General features: G+C 32.9%; 1 protein-coding gene across 1 annotated transcript in view; it reads left to right on the forward strand.

Moving 5' to 3' along the window:
* Window positions 1-22,709, forward strand: part of LOC114943526 (uncharacterized) — a 71,323-nt gene that overhangs the window by 2,981 nt on the left and 45,633 nt on the right. The window contains exon 2 of the mRNA XM_029319165.2: window positions 21,069-22,663. Within this exon, the coding sequence (XP_029174998.1) occupies window positions 22,382-22,663 (282 nt within the window). The 5' untranslated portion in view covers window positions 21,069-22,381. The remainder of the gene's footprint in view (window positions 1-21,068; window positions 22,664-22,709) is intronic.

Below are 22,709 nucleotides of genomic sequence, written 5' to 3' on the forward strand. Positions count from 1 at the left end.
CTTCCTCTCGTAATCTTTTTACTTCTCTCCCAGACATTTCATTCCCGCGAAAATACATTTCTCTATCCGTTTACTATTTCCATTTTCTCTATGTGTATTTCTCTCCATTTCTGTAAAATATTCTTGTAGTATACTATTACTCGATTTTTCTCTAATTGTTTCCCTCAAATCTAATTGCTTTCCTACTTGTCTCTGTTCTTAAAAAATTATTTTTAAAAAAGTATTTTAATCTATAATTGTAACCTTTTTCTAAAATTCTCGAATTGTTTCATATTTCTTTCAATCTTAAATCTCTGCTCTATTAAGGTATTTTTTATCAAACATTCATGTATCATTTTTAAAATTTCCAAATTTTCTTAATCTTGTGTCCTTTATTTTAAAAATACATAATATATAGGCTTTTTTATGACTGTCTCTTTTATGTCTATTTTTTATTATTTCTTTATGCCATATATAAAATGATGTATTTGAAATGATCGACTTTTTCTATTTTTGTTCCGACGCAGAGTCACTATTTTTTCTTCTTCCTCACAATCAGTCTTTTCTAAAAATCGAATTAATTATCTTCGATATTTTTATAATAAGAATTAATTCTTTTTTCTCACAAATCTAGAGAATCTCTTCAACTAAATACTAAATATATCTCTCGATTATTCACATAAATTTCACTAACAATAAGCTTTTTATAATTACATAATCAAATATTTCGGAAGTATCTTATTCTAAGACAAAATATTTATACATTTTATTTTTGCACAAAATTTCTATCAAATATTCTATTAGGTATTCACTACACAAATGGAGTTTCTCTCAACAGCTCCATGTCAATCTCGGGCAGATTTCCAATAGCTATTATCAATTCATATGCTTCTTCTTACACATGCAATATGTGTAATCCACTATTAATACCTTCAGCGCAAGACTATACTCTCCCGAAGAAAATTCTTCTAGAGAAGAATTTACAAGATCCTCTTAAAAATTAATTACTTAGCGCCTGAGTTTTACTTGCGGCACTAAACGGCGTCGGTTAGTCCGCCTTAATGCGCTTCGTTTATAAACCCCCGTCGAAAATAGTCCAAGATCGATTAGCCCGACCCATCGGTTTTCTCTCTCTCTCTTTCTCTCGCCTGGTTTTCTTTTTCGCGTCCCTGGGAAAAACGTTATTCCCGTTTCCTCCGTCATTCCGGACGTCCGATAACAATGACTCGACGTTTGTTAAGAGCAACCACGCACAGCAATTTCTCACTGGTAAGAAAAATGATACGAGGACGTTCGCAACCGACGCATAGAAAATCGAAGCGATCATCATCGGTCGAATTATCATTATGTATGATTGACGGTGCTTCGCGAGTGCGATGACGCGAAGATTTCCGCGGAAAAAAGGTAGACGGATGAAATGGATGAGAATTGTGCGATTGTTTTGTGAAGATACAATTTGTACCATGATTTGTAAAATATATATACAGTACGCTCCCTAAGTTCGGAAATACCTTACATTTTACAGTTAAAAGTAATCACTTTCCAATAACAAATCATATAATAATTTCAATTGGAATCGTATTGCCTTTCCATATCAATTTAAATTGCTATCCTAGAAATTTGATATCTTAGAAAAAATATAAAATTCCATTTGATAATTATTTTTTATTTTTATTTGATTTATTATTACTTACTTTCTTCTTTCTAGAAGAAAAAAAGCTTTTACATCCTTTTTAACATTATCTGAATTTTTGTAAACGCTACAAATATTCTATCACGTGAATAGGATTTCAGGTGAAACGAACATTAAAATACGAGACGCCAATCACCATTTTATGTCTTACTGGAACTATGTATGTACACTGAAAAAAAATTTGTTAACTTTCAACTAAACCTTTCAACTAAATTACTACTTTGTTAATTCAACATATATTAGTATTTAAGTCAAATATAAATTTTGTTAGATTTAATATGTTATATTTAATTTAAATATTTTTACATGTTCAATTAACAAAATAATATTTATTTGAAAGTTAACATATTTAGTCAAGTTAACAAATTTTTTTTTTCAGTGTACCTATATAACTTTTATATTGTTCGAACAATGAAAAATTTATAGCTGATTTATAAGTTCGGAGGATTTTATATTATTCTTAAATTTTTTCTGTCTCTCAAAAATAAATTTTTTCATCCAAAAATTGTTAAGATAATATTCCTTGGAGACTATTAAAGTATCGTATTGCAAGATATCCATACTAAATTGACATGCACATTTCATAAATTTTATTTATGTATTGTGGATTTGTTTGACCCTCGATTAATCTCCATTAAAGAAAGGATAGCTCCATATAAACCGGAGATTCGATATCTTTACGTAAGCCTCTTTGCACTGTCTCCCGAGATTATAATTCAAGTAAATTTATCTATATCGGGTCTCTCGGTGAATGCCCTGAAACCATCTACGTCATGACGGGTCAGATTATGCAAAATTTCAATCGATTAACCCGTTCTCCGCAGTGTTCCGCGAACATTGTCGCTGCGTGATTCGAGAGGGTCGACTAAGATAACAAGTATAATTTGTCCCGCCACTATTATTGTTAACGGTTACTGTAAATCTATATAGGGGAAAGTATGCTAAATCGTACTCCGAAGGTAAATATTAGAATTATAATTAAATTATCATAAAAATGACAAAATTTCTTTATATATTTGAAATCATAGTTTTTCAACTTTTTATAGTATTTGATACGATTTACAATACTAGTTTGCTAAATCGCACCTATGAGTTTTTTTTTAAATCGTACCTCTAAAAATAAAGATAAAAAAATTGTAACAAAAATAAAGTTTTATTCTCTACAAAAATTTTCAGCTACAGTAAAACATATCTATAAGAAAATGTTATATTTATAATCATAAATTCTCTCTACAAAAATTTTCAGCTACAGTAAAACATATCTATAAGAAAATGTTATATTTATAATCATAAATTATCTCTACAAAAATTTAACAAAACATTTTTTGTATCACACAAAAATATAAATAAGTATTATCTCAATATAATTATAAAATTTGATATTTTCTTCAGTTGGCCATTAAATATAAAGAAAAAAAAATTAATACCTAAGTAAAAAAAAATTAATTTAATAAATCGTACTATTACAATATAGAAAAAAGTTAGTAATACATTTTCCCGAACTTCCATTGCTTTGTCAAATTTGTCGAAAAAATAAAATACTCTTAAAACATTTTGTCGATTTTTCAACGTTTCCATATACAAGATTAAATAAGATAAAAAAAATGCTTTAATAATAAGTTATTTAATCGCTTATCTTTTAACTCTGTTTAAGAAATAGAAGTATGATTTAGCACATTTTCCCTGTGTATATTCGCGATGCAAAATTTTTGAAGCTCAAGCTCTATCGTCGTATTTTTTTGTTAATTATTCGATTTTTGCGTAATTCCCACTGTTATCCTAGAATCGATAAAGTGCTGAGCGCATTTAACGCACGGAATAATTTTCAACTTCGTATCGTGCGAGCGAAAATGCAAAGGCCGATTTTACGCGTGCGGTGGATTACATTTCCGTGCATGGAATCATTACAAAATCGGCGAGTGCAAGTGGGAATAGTTATTTGCCGTTCGATTGCCGAATGATGGCTTGACTAGGCTTTTGACCCAAATCCCGACGGTCGTTACCGATTCCAGATCATCCAACGTATATATATAGATAGTCTTGTTAATGGCGGCCCATCAAACCCCCAACATTATTCGCTTTACGAAACAAAAAGCGATATCGCGCAAAATCGTACGTAGATACAGTATCCTCCACAAGTTTGGAAACACCTTACATTTTACAGTTAAAAAATTGCATGGCAGCGATGGCTGTTATAAATAAAAATGTCATTTAAATATTTTACGTTTATTTTATGATTTATTTATACAAAAAATCGTACCTCTAAGAATAAAATTAAAAAATTGTAATAAAAATAAAGTTTTATTTTCTACAAAAATTTTCAGCTACAGCAAAACATATCTATAAGAGAATGTTATATTTATACCTAATCATAAATTCTCTCTACAAAAATTTAACAAAACGTTTTTTATATCACACAAGAATATAAATAAGTATTATCTCAATATAATTTTAAAATTTCATATTTTCTTCAATTGTCTTATTATTTGTTTAATTGTAAAATGTAAGGTGTTTCCAAACTTATGGAGGGTACTGTAGTTCCAGTGAGACATAAAATGGTGATTGGCGTCTCGTATTTTAATGTTCGTTTTATCTGAAATCCTATTCACGCGATAGAATATTTGTAACGCTTAGAAAAATTCAGATAATGTTAAAGAAAATGTAAAAGTTTTTTTTTCTTCTAGAAAGAGGAGAAGTAATAATAAATAAAATAAAACTAAAAAAATAACTCAAATGCAAATTTATATTTTTTTCTAGGATATAGCAATTTAAAGAATTGATATGGAAAACAATACGATTTCAATTAAAATTATTATGGTTTGTTATTGGAAAATGATTACTTTTACTTAAAGAAAGACAAGAGAATAAATACAGATAAGTTTTAATATTATTCCATTATTATTTAGTTTTACTGTAAAAAGAAAACTCTAATTACTCAAGTTAAACTGGGAACATATTCAGCAATCTCAAAGTTTGAAGGTACAAATAAGGTTTCCCACACAACAATTAAGCAACAATATATTCTCATCAATTTCTCCTTATTAATAAATTTAATTAAACTAGTGTTTCATATTCATTACACATACTTTTTTATATTTCAAAAACCATAATTTTTCTTTTTATTTTATTATAAGAAGCACTTAAAATAAGTTCCTGACAAATTTTTTTTATATTAACATTTTTTATAGATAGAAATATAATTTTAAGAATGATATTTCCAATTACCGCTATTTTCGTGACTTTTCGGCGTTGACAAAAATTCTAAGAGGAAGTCGAACGAGGCTGTGATATGAGATTGAAGAAGCGGAGCAGGATGTGAAAGAAAAACGATATGAACGGGCGTGAGCTGATCGAGAGAGAGACAATAGAGATAGTGATGAAAGTTGTAAAAGCGAGTGGCTACGAGAAGTGAGAAAGCGTGCTCAATACGTGTTTCCTTTATCGTGTTTTATCGACGAGGTCGAAACAAAGCGCATTTGACATTTGGAGGTACAAAGATCAATCTGCGATATCACTTCGATATATATATAATAATATATACACATATGATTTTATTTAATTTCAGTATTTTTCAGGCGCTTACAGAACACATATCTGATGATTTTTTTTAAATCATAAAGCGTAAATATAAAATTTCACTCCCTCTCTCGCGATTCCTCCTACAATCTTGCTACATTATTTCGCAACAATTTGCGAAATAATTTCACTCGTCACTGTGCCCCCGTTCACATTTTTTATTATCACACTTTATTATATTTAAAATAAAATGTAATGTACCTCTTCCGTCGTTTTAATTTTCCACGTGCATACATTTTTCGCGTACCGGCCAAATAAATCCACGTTTTATAACCCCCGAATCACGTCCAAAGTCCACCGACCGTGATAAAATTTTAATCGCGGAATCACTGGGTCGTTGGCCACGCGCGGATTCCTGAATCATCCCTTCGTTAAACTCGTCAAACAGCCTTACCAGAGAGTACTTTATCAAGGGCTCGGCTGCTCGGCACACACTGACCGTCCGTCGAACGGGTCAACAGAGAAGCCTCTCCACATCCGAGCAATGATTTCGACGAGGGGAAATAAAATCACGACCAGCTGGACGGAATCAGGAAAGAAAAAAGGGTGGACGAAAAAAAAAAAAAAAAAGAAAAAGGTCAATGAAAAAGGGTGATGAATCTCATCGCCCGGTGGCATCGGATCGTAAATAAAAATGAGTCGTCGCCGACGTGTCAGAGAGCGATAGATCAAAAGGTAGCCGCGAAGATCGAACGACGAGGAAAATAAAAGAGAATTATTGAAGAACGAAATAAATCAAAGCCTCTCCTTTCTCTCTCTCTCTTTTGTCCTCTGCCGTTAGGGCACTCGACGACACGATAAAAGACGTGTGTCATGGCGGTATTAGGGCGACTACGCTCTGCGGTTCGTAAATGAGCGCGATAAGGAAAACACGTGTTGAGCACGCTCCCTCACCCTTTCAGGGATGTTCTCCAAAATATATATCTCTCTCGTAGTTTTTCCTTTATTTTCTGTACATTTGCAGCATATATTAAGGGTGAATTTAAATAAGAAAAATTTTAGATGACTTTTTGTCGATAAAATTAAAAAGGGTCTTTTTTATAAATATATATATATATTATACATATCTCTTCCTGAAGAGTTACACTCCTTCAAAAAAAAATTGTACTCTAAAGGAGAAGTAGAAATTAGGTTTTTATTTTTTTCCCCTTTTTTGGACAAAAAATTAAATTTGATGGACATTCTCTACTAGTAAAGAGGATACTTACTAATAATTTTTTAATTCTTCTATATCGTTATGTGGAGATAAACTAGAAAATTCTATTCAATTTTGTAATAAAACTTTTTAACGGATTGGAATGTGATTATCGAAATATATGCATTAGAAAGTTTGATTCTTTTATTTCTTTTCTTATTTTCGTAAATCAATAGTTTACAAGAAAAAAATAAAAATACATTACCATGCACTAGCACGGTGCTAAAAAGGTTTTAAGTTACGAAAAGTTGAATTTAAAAAAAAAAAGCAAGCAAAACAAAATTTGAGGAAAAAAGTAAAAACATAATTTTAAAAAACTTAATTAAATAAAATAACACCTTTTCCTTTGGAAGAGTGTAATACCTTAAGGAAAGATAAAAGAGTATATGTTTATATAAAAAACCTCCCTTAATTTTTGATAAAGAATCATCTCTTAAAATTCGCACTTATTTAGAATCATCTTGTATATATATTGTATATTTTTTCCGCGTTACTTTTGTGTTTCTTCGCAAGCTGGGATATGATGGATTTTTCTTGAAGCGTATGGAAGATTATGGAAATCCTTTTATCATTTAATCTAATGAATACGTATCGTATTTTGGCAAAAATTATTTTATATAATATTTTTTTTACATTGAACGAAATGTGATATGCAAACGATGAATTAATCGTAAAAGTTGTGTATGAAAGTAATTGAATCATGCGCTTTTGACAATGAACCTCTTTTCAGTGCGAATTTCAGGCTTGGTTAACGAGAGAATACTGGAGATTAATGAGATATAACAAGAGGGAGGTGTAGCGTTAAACTTTCTCGTGGAAAAGTTTAAATTCGGAGGAAATAACTCTCAAGTGCTGTCTAAAACATCCACGAGTTTTTAACCGGATTGAAAAGTTTCGGTTCCGGCACTTCTGTGTCAATTTTGTTTGTTAGCCACATTCGACAGTTGTAATAAACCTAATATCTAGAAGCTTGTATCTTCGTCCATTATATTTGTAGTATTTTTTTTTTTTCAAGATTGTTACGGAAAACAGAGATCTCACTGAAGTATCGTAAAATTGCGGAGATAATTCCGCGATTTGTCGAATGATCTTGCAATTTCGGTCGGCAAACGAAAGGCGCGACATTTACATAAAGTTCTCGTTAGCATCGACGACAAATCCTCACCAATTTCGATAACAATGCGAACAATTGCGGGACCTTTATCCCGAGGTGGATCGTCTAACCTTCGGAAAAATCGTTCTCGAATGTTTTCGAAGATACGAATGTAGGCTACTTGACGAAACCGAGAATAACGAAGCATTTATTTTTTTAAAGGTCGGTTTTTCAGCCGCGGATTTTCTCGTGAAAAGAAATTTTTAAATTTATAATCGTTCGAATTTTATTTATCCTCCCCAGATGATATTTATTCGTGCGCTTCTCTGCGCGCGACGCGAATACATTAATCTTTATTCATGGCACGCGTTTGAATTAGCGAAGTTTGCCTGCATATTTTAGACCCGGGGATAACAAACGTTTGTATTATTTACACATTTTCGAGGAAAATGACGATTCATATACGTGGCTTAACTCTCATGAGAAAATACTCGCAATTATATAAGCAACGATGAAAATGGATGACGATATATAGAGTGTGCGTGCTAAAACCGGGTCTCGAATTAGATTTCTGTAACGGGATTTAAAAAAAAAAGGAGGAAAAAGAATACATTTAAAGGATAGTTGCATAATAACACTTGTTCACTTTAATCCTTGAAAACAAATCCCCGGAAAATGCAAATGCACGTCACAGCTGGGTCCGTCCGATCTTTGTTTTGCAGTGCATCTGCATGTCGAGCTTGTTTTATTACGTTTGTCGAAAACGACGCTGTGTAGCTATACCTGCATGTGGTAAACGAGCAGTGTCACCGGCAAATTTCTGACACTCAGCGTAGCGGAAGGGATGCAATTTTGCGCGTATCTGTGTACCTAACTTAATCAAAAGCTTTCCGAAGAAAACGCGTGCAAAGAAGCGAAAAGGGACGCCCTCACGGATGATCGCGTCAATGAAGAAGGGCCAGATACGTTGAATCTTTTGATCCTGATAATATTGGATGTCTCTGTCAGAGTCGAGAGTGATCTTTTGAACTGGATATATGTACAAAGTTCCAAAATATTAATTGATTTATGAAATATTATTAGCGCCCCGTGGTTTGTTAAATTAAATTTCTACGCATAATTTTTTACCTTAAAATAATTTAGAATATGTATATAAATATATGTATGTACGCAGAATAAATCCGAAAAATTTTGCGAGATCTTTCGTATAAACGCATATATATTTCTATATCTTTTTCTCTGAGGAATCACACTCTTTCAAAGAGAGGGTTGGAAATTAGATTTTTCTTTCTTTTTATTTTGATTTTGTTTCATTTTTTTCAACATTTACTATAATTCTGTTTTACTTAGTTGGTTTATTTTAAAATTTAACTTCGCGTAACTCGAAACCTGCCATTTAGCAACGTGTTTTGCATGATAATGTGTTTTAATTTTTTTTTCCATACTATTGATTTTACATAAAATAAACATATTTCTAAAAGAATCAAGTTTCCTAAAACATATTTTTAAATAAGTATATTTTGATCTATTAAAATGTTTTAATAAAAATTGAATAAAGGTTGCAAGTTTTATTCTCATATATGACGATACAGGAGGATTCAAAAATATATGAATAAATGTTACCTTTCTACTAATAATTATTTTCTTCACAATTTTTTTGTCCAAAAAAAGAAAGAGGAAGGATATATGAAAAATGCTCCTTAATTTTTGACAAGAAATCATCTCTTAAAATTTTTCGCTTATTTAAGATCACCCTGTACCTATAGCTGTATAGTAAGTACAACACATCGCAAAATCCCCGCGGCAGTATTTCATTGATTAAGGGGTTTATTGCTTGTGAGTTGTTGCGCGTAGAGGAGAGACGCGAAAGTAACGAGTCATATCGTTTTACGACTTTATCCTTTCCCGTCCTCGCCGATGTCAATTTCGCTTCTGGACGTGCCCAAAGTAACCTGAGTTGTCACGTATCCAATAATTTCCCGGGGCTTTCGAAACATACGGTCCATCGCTCGAAACTTCTGTCCCTCCTGTAAATCACATTAAGCTCGGCAAGTCCACCGAGTGCGTGTAACTGGACGATATATCAAGCCATAACCGAGCAAGAGACCCGACGTGTTTCCCTCTTGCTCTCTGTCGCTTTCTCTCTCTCTCTCTCTCTCTCTTTCGCTGCCAGCGTGTAATTTTGCATCTTCTCGCTATATGTACTAAACGTTCGATTGTCGATATAAATGAACCTCTCGACCCTCGGTAAGCGATTGTAAATCTTAGATCATAAAATTGGCAACGCAGCCGCGTTTACTATAAATTTGATGGAGTTAAATCCATTATTGATGATAAAATAGGAAAGTCAAACGACACGCAAAATTCTGTCGAATTTCATAATTAAGGGGATGCTGCCGTTGTTCTGTTTTACCGAATTTAAGTTAAGTTAGATTCAAAAAATTAATTAATATAAATTAATATACCAAAAAATATACTTAGACAAACACGGTGAAATACACTACAATGATGAACTTATTCGGAAATATGCTTGATGATGGGGATTAACTTTTTGATGCTGTATAACATCCAATTGTTTCAATTCTCATATCAAGCAGTTTTGATGATATTCTCAACTAATAATGTGCAAAAGGATTGATGACGTGGAATGAACTGTCAACTTGTTCTATTAACAACAGTGAGTTCGTTTACATGTTTTTTGACATATTTAAAAGCTCACCATCTCAGTTATAAAATGGTTAGCCTATTAGAAACAATATTAATTTTAATAAATGATATAAGCGTCACCCAATATAAATTTAATGATTCATCAAACCAAAGGTTCATTACAAAATAGACTCTAATGCGTAATACAATATTTCTTAATTTTATTTAAAAGAATTTTTATTGTTTTTTTATATTTACTGAAGAAGGCTGAGGTAACAGCCGAAACGTTTATTTATTATTATTATCATTGTATTTACTAACAAATAAAGTAATTATGTGTTGACATCACATCTCTCACTAATTTAATATGCTCGTTATACAATAGTTGGCCCTGTCTTTCTAAATGTTATTATTTATAATATTACACGAGCCTTGTCCTTCAATATCTAATTGTAATCTTTATTAAAATTTAAGTTAGATTCACTTTTTATTGAATATACAGATTGAAAAATTCTCCACAATGAAAAGTACTGATAATAATAAATGGGGAGCGCTGTCCGGCAACTAATTTTTGTTGTTTTATACCTCGACATCGATTTCGCACGTAAATATACATACATAATTAATTCAATTACGAATCTTTTGATACAGGTTTTTTAATCTCATTTTTATTACTTCTGTATTATTTATTCGTGTCATCTTTATTGGGAGCGCCATATTTTGTGCACAAATAAACTGCAGAATTTTGGTATTAAATAAGTATTGTTATGAGCTGATGCAAGAGGTCGATAAAAAACTGTAATTTTTAACTTTTATTGGTTTTTGACACAAAATTACAGCACTCTCCGTTTATTATAATTATTAGTACTAATTGTGGAGAAGGATTTTTCAATCTGTGTAGCCAATAAAAAGAAAAGTCCTTGAACTCAAAGTCAGTAAAACAGACATGGTCAGCATTCTCTTAAATCCATTGATAATAAAATAGGAAAGTCAAGCGACACGCAATGTTCTGTCGAACTTTATAATTAATAACGGCGTATGGCCGAAGTTAGTGTACATATTTTTAATCATTCTCCAACCTCTGTAAAATTATATGTTTTTTTAATACATTAATGCATGTACGCGCGCTTCGTTAATGCTCTCGATTCAATTTCAGGGCGTTTTATCTTTCAGCACAACCCGCAACCCGATATATTTCGAGCCAAAAATATTTCCACCAATTCGCTCTGCGCCGATACTACCATTTAAATTATCGTTCTCGATACACAACCTAATACACATCTTCCGTTTCGTCTCCGGTGCCGCGTCTCAGATCGAAACGCTCGATAGCACGCCGATAAATTACTGAGGAGGAGAGAGCATCGGAAGCTATTTTATTTATTCATCCGAGCGATCTTGGGAAGCCTTACCTTCGAGACGCGTAATTCGGAACAGGTCGATCCGATGCGGATATAATCGTTTTAGTGTAACGCTATACTTTGAAGATATTAAATATTGGTTCAAGCGCATTCAAATTGTAGCAATATTGGAAAATAAAAATTTTTAACATATAAAGTTGCCATAAAAATTACAATCTAATCGTAATATGTAAAGAAAACGCATATAGTTGCTTTTAAAAAAAAGTGTGCAGGTGCATGTTGCAATAAATTATATTTCTTTAAAACAATTATCTGTTTTCTTCATACCAACTGATTGATCTCTTATTATTCCGTGCATAAAAGTATACAGGTAAAATTACCAAAAACTGAATGTTTTATATTTTATGTCAAAAATTTATTAACTTCAAATCTTATATATATAGTATTTTAGAAAGCTCTTGAAATAAACTACTTACAAGAATATGTAATGAAAAATAAAGTAGGTTCTATTTAAGAAATTAAAAGTGACATTTACGTAACCTTTAAACGACTATAAAATATTTGCCACTATTTTATGTCCTCCTCGAAGCCGTACAACTTTTATTTAAAACATTATTTTTTTAAATTTCATAATATCGAAATATTCGACGCTAAAAATTAAAATGAGATACCTGTATTTAATCGAATGAATTATGAGCGATTAAGTGCCTCACATTATTTATTAATATATATCACATTTATTTCTGTACCTTTATTTCTTTATATTGAAAAGGTGTATAAATTAAATAGATTATTTGATTTAAATTTATTAAGAATATATATAATAATAAAATTATAATATATTTTGACAGATTTAAAATAATTATTTTAATTATTCTATCGATTATTTTTACCGAAAGAACGTGGTGCAAAATTAATTAGAGTGCGAATATAGAGTAGGTCAAGAATATAAAAATAAAAATGATTATAATATCAATAGTCTGGTGTGTCGATTTTTAGCGTTTCGCACAAAATTAGACGCAACTATCGTACGGTCTCTTCATCACAACGCACGCCTAAATCTCTCCAGAAACTCGACGCCTAGTAATCAGATCAGAACAAATACTTGGTATTTAATGTTTCGACACCGACGTTGATGTCAGCGTCGATTTCCGAGCGAATCCGAGAACGTCTGCGACGTTTATCTGTCTGGAATTCTGGAAGGAGAACGCGCGCGTCGTGAATCCTGTGTGACATTTCTGCCGGAAATAAATGGGAATCTTAAGCGCCCGAGACGACGGCGGCGCAAGTGCTTTCTCTCTCCCTCTCTTTTGCTGAAGCTATCGGTATTCTAATTACTCGCAGCGTGAAAATAGCGAGGAACTTGGGGCGCGTAATTACACCGAAGGACGCGCCGCCTTATTAAGCTATCTCATTTTCTTTGGCGAACGGAGCAGGTCGCTCTCGATGGCTTTGCCGGCCGTATACTTCTTTCCCTCGAGTTTTATCCGATAAAGAACGTCTAGCGATCTACGAGCCGGGAAGTGCACGAGGGAGACCTCACGATATAGCGAGCAATGCGAAGGGGTTGAAAGCTCGATGGTCATCGACGATTATCGCATGGAAGCGAAAAAAATGAAGAAAAAAAAAAGAAAAAAGGGAAAGTAAAAAAATGCCGTCGCTCTTTCCGAGTTTATTTTACTTTAACCCCTTCTCGGATAGGGGTTCTTTCGAGCATAAAAACTCGAAACTTTACCCGCCTTCGGGATGAGCCTCTAAATATAAGTTTGAAAGAATGATGCGAACTCGAAGTTTGGATCCCCTGAACGATATTAATAACTACGCAGTTGCCTTTGTCTCTTTCGCTAAATGACAGTCGCAAGGATTGTCGTGGATCGAAATTAATGAGTTTGTCGTAATAAACTTTTGCGACGTAGCATCAGGAATCTTGATTAAATATTTCATTGTTGTACATGTACAGGGTGTTTCTAAATAAGTTGTCGAAAATTATAATCTCTCGTTGAAAAGGAGAATTACACTTCTTCAAAAGAGAAGGTGGAAATTAAGTATTTTTTTCTTGAAAACTTTTGATTTTACGAAAAAAATTAGGAAAAAAGTTTTCAAAGAAATCAAATTTTCCGACGCATATTTTTAGAGAGATGATCATATTCCGACTCATTAAAAAGTTTTAATAAAAAATTGAATAGGGGTGGCTAATTTTATCTCTATGTATAACGATTACAGGAGGATTAAAAAATATTAATATGTATTTTTTTTGATTAGTAGTAGAAAATGTCTATCAAATTTTATTTTTTTAACTTGTCTAAAATTGGAGAAAAAATTAGAAACTTAATTTTCACCTTCCTCTTTGGAAGAGTGTAACTCTTTAAAGAGTAATATATATTTATGAAAAATCCCTCTTAATTTTCGATAAATAATCATTTGCTACAGCTCTTCGCGCTTATTTAGAAACACCCTATATACTTAATATTCTATCAAGCTGCGGAATGGATGCAGAATTGTTCTAAAAATTCAAACGTTTATATGGCAAAAAAGTAATTAAACACGGATTTGTAAAGTCGCAAGAAGATATGAGAAAATTATTTTCGTGACGAAGAAAAAATTGCTCTAAAATGAAGAAGAAAATTACTTATTTTTATTTTATTTTTCCAAAATAACTAATTTCTTTTTAATGTATGTTATATTTATGAAGAGATGGGAATAATCGAGGTCTTTTATTGATGGATCAATGATAAAATTAACAAGCGTGAATCCATTAGTTTAATGTTTATTTTTCTGCAACTCTCGACTTTCTATTTTTGTTTAATCATTATACAACTATGTTATTAATTTATATTTAATTATATTAATTTGTATTGGGCTTAAGATGACCTTAACCCTTGGCCGAAACGTTCGCATTGTCTGAATTGTAAAGATTATATTGTCCATCAAGGGGATCCTAAACGGTTGGCCAAACTCCGACGGGTGAGAAGTCTTTTGTTTTTCCTTGTTTATATCGACAAAATATGAAGTTAGGTAATCTTAGAATTCATAATTCTCTAAGTAGCAAGCATACATCATTAAACGTCAAAATGACGTCATTCGACGTTAAAATGACGTCATTCTGACGTTTAATGACGTCAGTTTGCTACCTGGATCTGTAATCAAGAAATATGAGACTATACAGATTGATAAATCTTTTTCCTGTACAAATTAAAGTATTATTAATATTAACAAAGGGCGAAGTGTTCTAATTTCAGATAAAAAGCAATCCATATATCCAATAATTAGATTTATAGTTTATCTAACCTCATATTTTGTCGATAAAAAAACAAAAAAGACTTCCCAAAGCATCCGTTCGGCCAACCGTTTAGGATTCCCTTAAAACCCTGCAAACGGTTCTTGAATCTTTTAAATTAATTTATTTTTCAACCTCACACAGTCTTGTATCACGTGAATTTTTTTTAAATTCATTAATTTCTCGCAGACGATGGGGGAATAATTTTCGTGTTTCCAATCCAGATACGAGAATACCGCTTCACGCGACCGATATTCGCGCACCGATACTATCGCTCTATACACAAGTGTATATATATATATATATATATATATATATATATATATATATATGTGTGTGTGTGTGGGGTACAAGAGTTCGTCACACGAACCATTCATTCCGCGAAACTTGCTACGAGCAGGCACATCGCGGTTCGCCCGCACTTAGCAACTTTTCCACGGAAGGCCCGGTCTCCGTATCTAAATCACTTCTCGCTAACGATAATCGCGGCCTTAAAGGGCACAAGCTTAATCGCGCCACGCTAATTCCTCGCTCGAAACTCTCTCTCCAGATTGCAATAGTCGTAACATTCGCATGAGAGCCCGCGTATGAGAACGTGCCGAGGAAACCTAACCTCACTATTCCGAGAGCTCGTTTTTGGTCCCCTTCCTCGCCTTCCTGCCGCCTTTCCCAGCCAGCTTAGTTAGACTAAGGTACGTAGCTTTTAATCGTGAACTTAACGCGAACACGAACGCCATGTTAAGGTCATGTACGATCCGTGGAAACTTAAGCCCTAATGCTTAAGGATCCGGATAGTTACATCCATATCGGACCATTGCAATGAGCTAATTAGCGCGGTCTAATGCAGAGCCGACAAGGCGATTTCGGTCTCCGGTATATTCTCTCCTCCGGTTTAATTCTAACGACCGGCACCTCGCTAATCTCCCAAAATTAATCACCGCTGATGTAAGCCAGAAACGCTCGCGAACCGCGCGTGACGTAATTTCCGTCGGTGAGAGAGCTCCATTCTCTTCCTTTGTATCCACCATTGGGATTTTCAATAGATATGTGTGCTGCCAGTACTCGAGAACACATATTTCGTATGCTCTCTCTCTCTCTCTCTCTCTCGCTCTTCTGTGCCGTCCTGTTATCTTATAAATGGCGGTTCCCGTCACGGCCACGCGGGTTCGCTTTGAGAAGTCCTCGGACTGCGAGATGATATTATAAACGCAGTCTGATAATGACCAATTGCATTTAGTACGAAATAAAGATCAAATAAATTTCAGACGAATTTTTATGTGAATTATATATTTAGCAAATAAACGAACGTATATAATTTAATTTCATTTCATTTTTAAATAAGCTTGTATTTTGAAATGTGACAGCTGCGTATTTAAAATTTAAACAATAAATAAGTATTATTAGAACTCTACTCTTGATATGTTATATTATATTCATATACCTATATTATATTTTATATTTAAATATATATATAAAGAACTAAGAAATCATCAGTCGATAATTAAAAATAATTTCGTCAACCATATCTGGCTATAAATACTATTTATTAAACTTTACGACGTTTCGGCCATGGGTTTCGGCCTTTATCAAGTGCTATAAACAATTAATATATAATTAAATTAATAATATTACAGATTAATACAAATTAGGTGCTTAAATATTAATATACCAACCTACTTAATACCGCATTATTGTAATAACACTACTTGTTTGATCTTAGGTCATGACGTGATGTCGTGATAAAGTGTTACGAACTAACTATATTAATATGTCAATACGGAACTATTTATATACTAGATCAGACTAAACGACCTTTATTAATTTTTCGTAGACATTGTTTAGATTGTCAGTATCTTTTTGTAAGTTAATATTATTGTCAAATTTCTTGATGAAAAATTTTATATTTATATGTGATACAAGGTGATTCTGAAGAGGTACGAAAAATTGGCGAGAAAATGAAAAGAAGATCTTTCATATAAAACATATATTTATATTTCTCTTCTCGGTTATATAATTCTCAATGAAATGACTTCTCCCGAAAAAAGCGACTTGAACTATCGAAAAGAAACAATAAGACCACGGGAAACGATATATATTTGTACGTGACCGCTATGAAATGGAATACGGTCTTCCCTCAGAAGAGTATAATAACGCAATTGCCAGCGGGGATTCGAGATTAAACGGGGAAAGAGTTACGGAAAAGAGAGAATAAGGAGTCGCGGGACGATTCGGCCGATCGTCCGCGACGTGTATACGAAACGGGATGAAGCGAATGGAATTCGAGAAAGCGCGGAATCCAGGATAATTCTCACTTAATCCTAGGGATATAGTCTTCGGCGACGAAGCCGTTCGTTATACTATACATCCCCGCGATATGGCTGGAGGGAAGTATTTTCGTCGCGGTCTCTCGCCATTCGAGGGCGGATAATCTCATCCCCGATATTGCCTTCATCTTTAATGTACTCGCGAAAATCCGGCCACTTTGGGATACATTATATAGTTTTGATACGACACCGGGCATCGGGGCCGAGTCGCGATCGCAGTTTGGCAAACTTGGACCATCTTCGTCTGCTTTTTCAAACTGAACTTTATGGCAAACGGAATTGCGCCCTATATATTATATTTATTATGCTGTCGCCGGCACTGTCTTCGTACACCGTGGCTTCCAGAAAATCGACGGCGTTCCTTTTCCTTTCCTTTTTTGCTTCAATGCTCATCGTAATATTTTTTCTTTTATATATCTTTGATATACGGGAGGAGTGCGAAAATTAGGAGATGATTTTTGTCAGCAATTAAGGGGGTGGCCTTTCATAAAAATTGGGTTTTTATTTTTTTTCTCAAATTTTGGAAAATTATAAAAAAATGAAATTTAGTGAACATTTTCTATTAATAAAAAGGATACTTATTAATATTTTTTGGCTTCTTGTTATAAACTTGCAACCCTTAAGCAATTATTATAATTTTTATAGAGATGAAAATGTTCCTTCTTTGCTTCAAGCTCACCGTAATATTTTTCTTTTATATATCTTTGATATACGGGAAGATTTCAAATAAGTGCGAAAATTAGGAGATGATTTTTGTCAGCAATTAAGGGGGTAGCCTTTCATAAAAATTGGGTTTTTATTTTTTTTCTCAAATTTTGGAAAATTATAAAAAAATGAAATTTAGTGGACATTTTCTATTAATAAACAGGATACTTATTAATATTTTTTGGCTTCTTGTTATAAACTTGCAACCCTTATGCAATTATTATAATTTTTATAGAGATGAAAATGTTCCTTCTTTGCTTCAAGCTCACCGTAATATTTTTCTTTTATATATCTTTGATATACGGGAAGATTTCAAATAAGTGCGAAAATTAGGAGATGATTTTTGTCAGCAATTAAGGGGGTGGCCTTTCATAAAAATTGGGTTTTTATTTTTTTTCTCAAATTTTGGAAAATTATAAAAAAATGAAATTTAGTGGACATTTTCTATTAATAAAAAGGATACTTATTAATATTTTTTGGCTTCTTGTTATAAACTTGCAACCCTTATGCAATTATTATAATTTTTATAGAGATGAAAATGTTCCTTCTTTGCTTCAAAGCTCACCGTAATATTTTTTCTTTTATATATTTTTGATATACGGGAGGATTTTAAATGAGTGCGAAAATTAAGAGATGATTTTTGTCAGCAATTAAGGGGGTGGCCTTTCATATAAATTGGGTTTTTATTTTTTTTCTCAAATTTTGGAAAATTATAAAAAAATGAAATTTAGTGGACATTTTTATTAATAAAAAGGATACTTATTAATATTTTTTGGCTTCTTATTATAAACTTGCAACCCTTATTCAATTATTATAATTTTTATAGAGATGAAAATGTTCCTTCTTTGCTTCAAAGCTCACCGTAATATTTTTCTTTTATATAACATATCTTTGATATACGGGAGGATTCCAAATAAGTGCAAAAATTAAGAGATGATTTTTGTCAGCAATTAAGGGGGTGGCCTTTCATAAAAATTGGGTTTTTATTTTTTTTCTCAAATTTTGGAAAATTATAAAAAAATGAAATTTAGTGAACATTTTCTATTAATAAAAAGGATACTTATTAATATTTTTTGGCTTCTTGTTATAAACTTGCAACCCTTAAGCAATTATTATAATTTTTATAGAGATGAAAATGTTCCTTCTTTGCTTCAAGCTCACCGTAATATTTTTCTTTTATATATCTTTGATATACGGGAAGATTTCAAATAAGTGCGAAAATTAGGAGATGATTTTTGTCAGCAATTAAGGGGGTAGCCTTTCATAAAAATTGGGTTTTTATTTTTTTTCTCAAATTTTGGAAAATTATAAAAAAATGAAATTTAGTGGACATTTTCTATTAATAAACAGGATACTTATTAATATTTTTTGGCTTCTTGTTATAAACTTGCAACCCTTATGCAATTATTATAATTTTTATAGAGATGAAAATGTTCCTTCTTTGCTTCAAGCTCACCGTAATATTTTTCTTTTATATATCTTTGATATACGGGAGGATTTTCAAATGAGTGCGAAAATTAAGAGATGATTTTTGTCAGCAATTAAGGGGGTGGCCTTTCATATAAATTGGGTTTTTATTTTTTTTCTCAAATTTTGGAAAATTATAAAAAAATGAAATTTAGTGGACATTTTCTATTAATAAAAAGGATACTTATTAATATTTTTTGGCTTCTTGTTATAAACTTGCAACCCTTATGCAATTATTATAATTTTTATAGAGATGAAAATGTTCCTTCTTTGCTTCAAGCTCACCGTAATATTTTTCTTTTATATATTTTTGATATAGTACGGGAGGATTTTAAATGAGTGCGAAAATTAAGAGATGATTTTTGTCAGCAATTAAGGGGGTGGCCTTTCATATAAATTGGGTTTTTATTTTTTTTCTCAAATTTTGGAAAATTATAAAAAAATGTTTAGTGGACATTTTTTATTAATAAAAAGGATACTTATTAATATTTTTTGGCTTCTTATTATAAACTTGCAACCCTTATTCAATTATTATAATTTTTATAGAGATGAAAATGTTCCTTCTTTGCTTCAAAGCTCACCGTAATATTTTTCTTTTATATAACATATCTTTGATATACGGGAGGATTCCAAATAAGTGCAAAAATTAAGAGATGATTTTTGTCAGCAATTAAGGGGGTGGCCTTTCATATAAATTGGGTTTTTATTTTTTTTCTCAAATTTTGGAAAATTATAAAAAAATGAAATTTAGTGGACATTTTCTATTAAGAAAAAGGATACTTATTAATATTTTTTGGCTTCTTGTTATAAACTTGCAACCCTTATTCAATTATTATAATTTTTATAGAGATAAAAATGTTCCTTCTTTGCTTCAAAGCTCACCGTAATATTTTTCTTTTATATATTTTTGATATACGGGAGGATTTTAAATGAGTGCGAAAATTAAGAGATGATTTTTGTCAGCAATTAAGGGAGTGGCCTTTCATATAAATTGGGTTTTTAAATGGGTTTTTATTTTTTTTCTCAAATTTTAGAAAATTATAAAAAAATGTTTAGTGGACATTTTTTATTAATAAAAAAGATACTTATTAATATTTTTTGGCTTCTTGTTATAAACTTGCAACCCTTATTTAATTTTTTATTATAATTTTTTATAGAGATCGAAATGTGATCATCTAAAAATATGCGTTAGAAAGCTTTATTTTTTTAAAAACTTTTTTTATTTCTTAAAATCAGTAGTAAAATTAAAGTACATTATTATTTCAGCACAGTGTTAAATACCATAGGTTTCGAGTTACGAGAAGTTGAATTTTAGTATAAAAACAGCAAGCAGAACAAAATCGTAGTAAATGTTGGAAAAAAATGGAGCAAAAACTTTGAGAAAAAAAAATAAAAATTAATTTTCATCTCTCTCTCTTTGGCAGAGTATAATTTTTTAGGAAAGGCTATAGGAGTACATGTTTTTATATGATAAAGTTTCCCTAATTTCAATCAACAAAAAATAATTTCCTAAATTTTTTCGTACTCTGTATAAAAAACGTAATAAAAAATATAAATAAAAAATTATTTCTTTATATTAAATAATATTTATTCTAGAACAGAAATTCAAATTAATTTTAATTATTCTTTGTCCATACTCTAATCAATATAATAAATTTTTCGGGGAACACAGTTTACAAATCTTGTACACGACATTAAATTATGAAAAAAAAGTCATAGAATACAATTATACAAAATTGTATTTCTGATTCGCAGATACGACACGCAAAAAAAAAAAAATGGCAGAGGCGCAGCATCGTCGTTCGGCTATCGGGGACTAATCCACGGTCATAAAGGAAGTCTGGAGGATAAAACCGTGAGAGAGTGGCAATATTTCGCGAACAAGAATACGTGAACGTAATACAGAAACGGATGGTCTGGGCGCGCAGTGAACGGTAAAATCGAAGCAAAATTAACGGCGCCACGAATGAGCACGGAAGAATATGAGACCGTCGTGCGAGAGCCTGTTCGATCGACGAGAATTAATTTTCCTTCCGGTCATTGGGTCGCAGCGAAATGACCGAGCTCAATCAAGATTAATCGTGTCTTCATGAGGGAGCGCGGATCTTCCATTAATCGCTCGATCAGCGAACAACAAGCGATCCTTCCTTGTTGCGATCCATGAACGCGTGCGAGAGACACGCCGAGGTAAGAAGACAAGCCGCATCGGGCAAACTTCCCATCCGGTCGGTCGAGAGGAAGACGAGAACGAGCAGATAGTACCGACTCTCGCCAAATGTTTCGCTCTCTACACCAATTTTTCCGAAATCCCACTTGAGAAACGCAACGTAGAATTTTTCCCCGGGTATCGACAACCGGGGCAAATCGAGGTAACGAAGAGTAAGTCTCGGATATCATCTAAAATCCGGGGATATAGCATCATCCGACAATTCCCGTCACTCATCGTCTCTCCCAGATTCTTCATCGTCCTGATAAAAATGCGTGTCGAGGTTCGCGAGATCCCTCGATATAATTTGGTGAAACTCGTAAATGGATAAAACAAATCGTGAAATGGAATTTTTGAATCGACGAGGTATCGAATGAGGTCGATTGAAGAATTGAGGGATCGATAAGACGCGGCAACGGTGATAAATCGCATTCATTCGTGCAACTCTTCAATCTCTATATTAGTAGAAGTGCGCGCAACTGCGGGAGTGATAAAATACACAGTGCGGTGAACCGTAAAGCTGGTCCGGCAAATTCCGAAGAGACGCTGACCCCGACGTGCTCGACGCGAGGGAATTCAATCGCGAAATGGACCGCGCGATATTTGAATACTTCTGTGAATTGTAGCGCCCGGAGCTCGAGTTTAATGAAACGCCCACGAGCCCCGGAGTGAATATCGTAATCGCGGACGGAGTCCATTTCCGGATATATATATATATATATACCAATACCGATGTTCGTTCGCGCGTCTCCCGGAACTCGGACAGATTGCGAGAGAGCTTCGGAGATCTCTCTTTTCTACGAAGAGAAGGAATCGGGCGAGTTCGCGCGTAATATCATTCGTTCCGGGACCGCTTGAGAAGATGGATCACGTGCACGTGAAGTCGAGGTCGGCCTCGAAGAGCAACCCGACGAAGATGGCCTGCGAGAAAGCGTCGAGGCGTCTCAGGACGATCTTCGTGAGGGCGTCTCGCCTAGGAATCTCCGGCGCGGAGGTCGCCAGGTTACCGGCGGCCAAGAAACTCATCCCGCAAAGGGATCACGGTTGGAAACTGGCGGTGTTCCTTCTGCTCATGTTCGGGGGCGGAGTCATCGTCGCCTTAGTCTGCACCGCCAGGAAAGGATGTTCGAAACTGGAGGATATCGTAAGTTCGAACTTTTGTTTCTTCATTTTAGAAACATTATTTTATT

This window comes from Nylanderia fulva, unplaced genomic scaffold (genome assembly GCF_048542155.1).
Source record: "Nylanderia fulva isolate GAGA-0341 unplaced genomic scaffold, ASM4854215v1 Scaffold12, whole genome shotgun sequence".
NCBI lineage: Eukaryota > Metazoa > Arthropoda > Insecta > Hymenoptera > Formicidae > Nylanderia > Nylanderia fulva.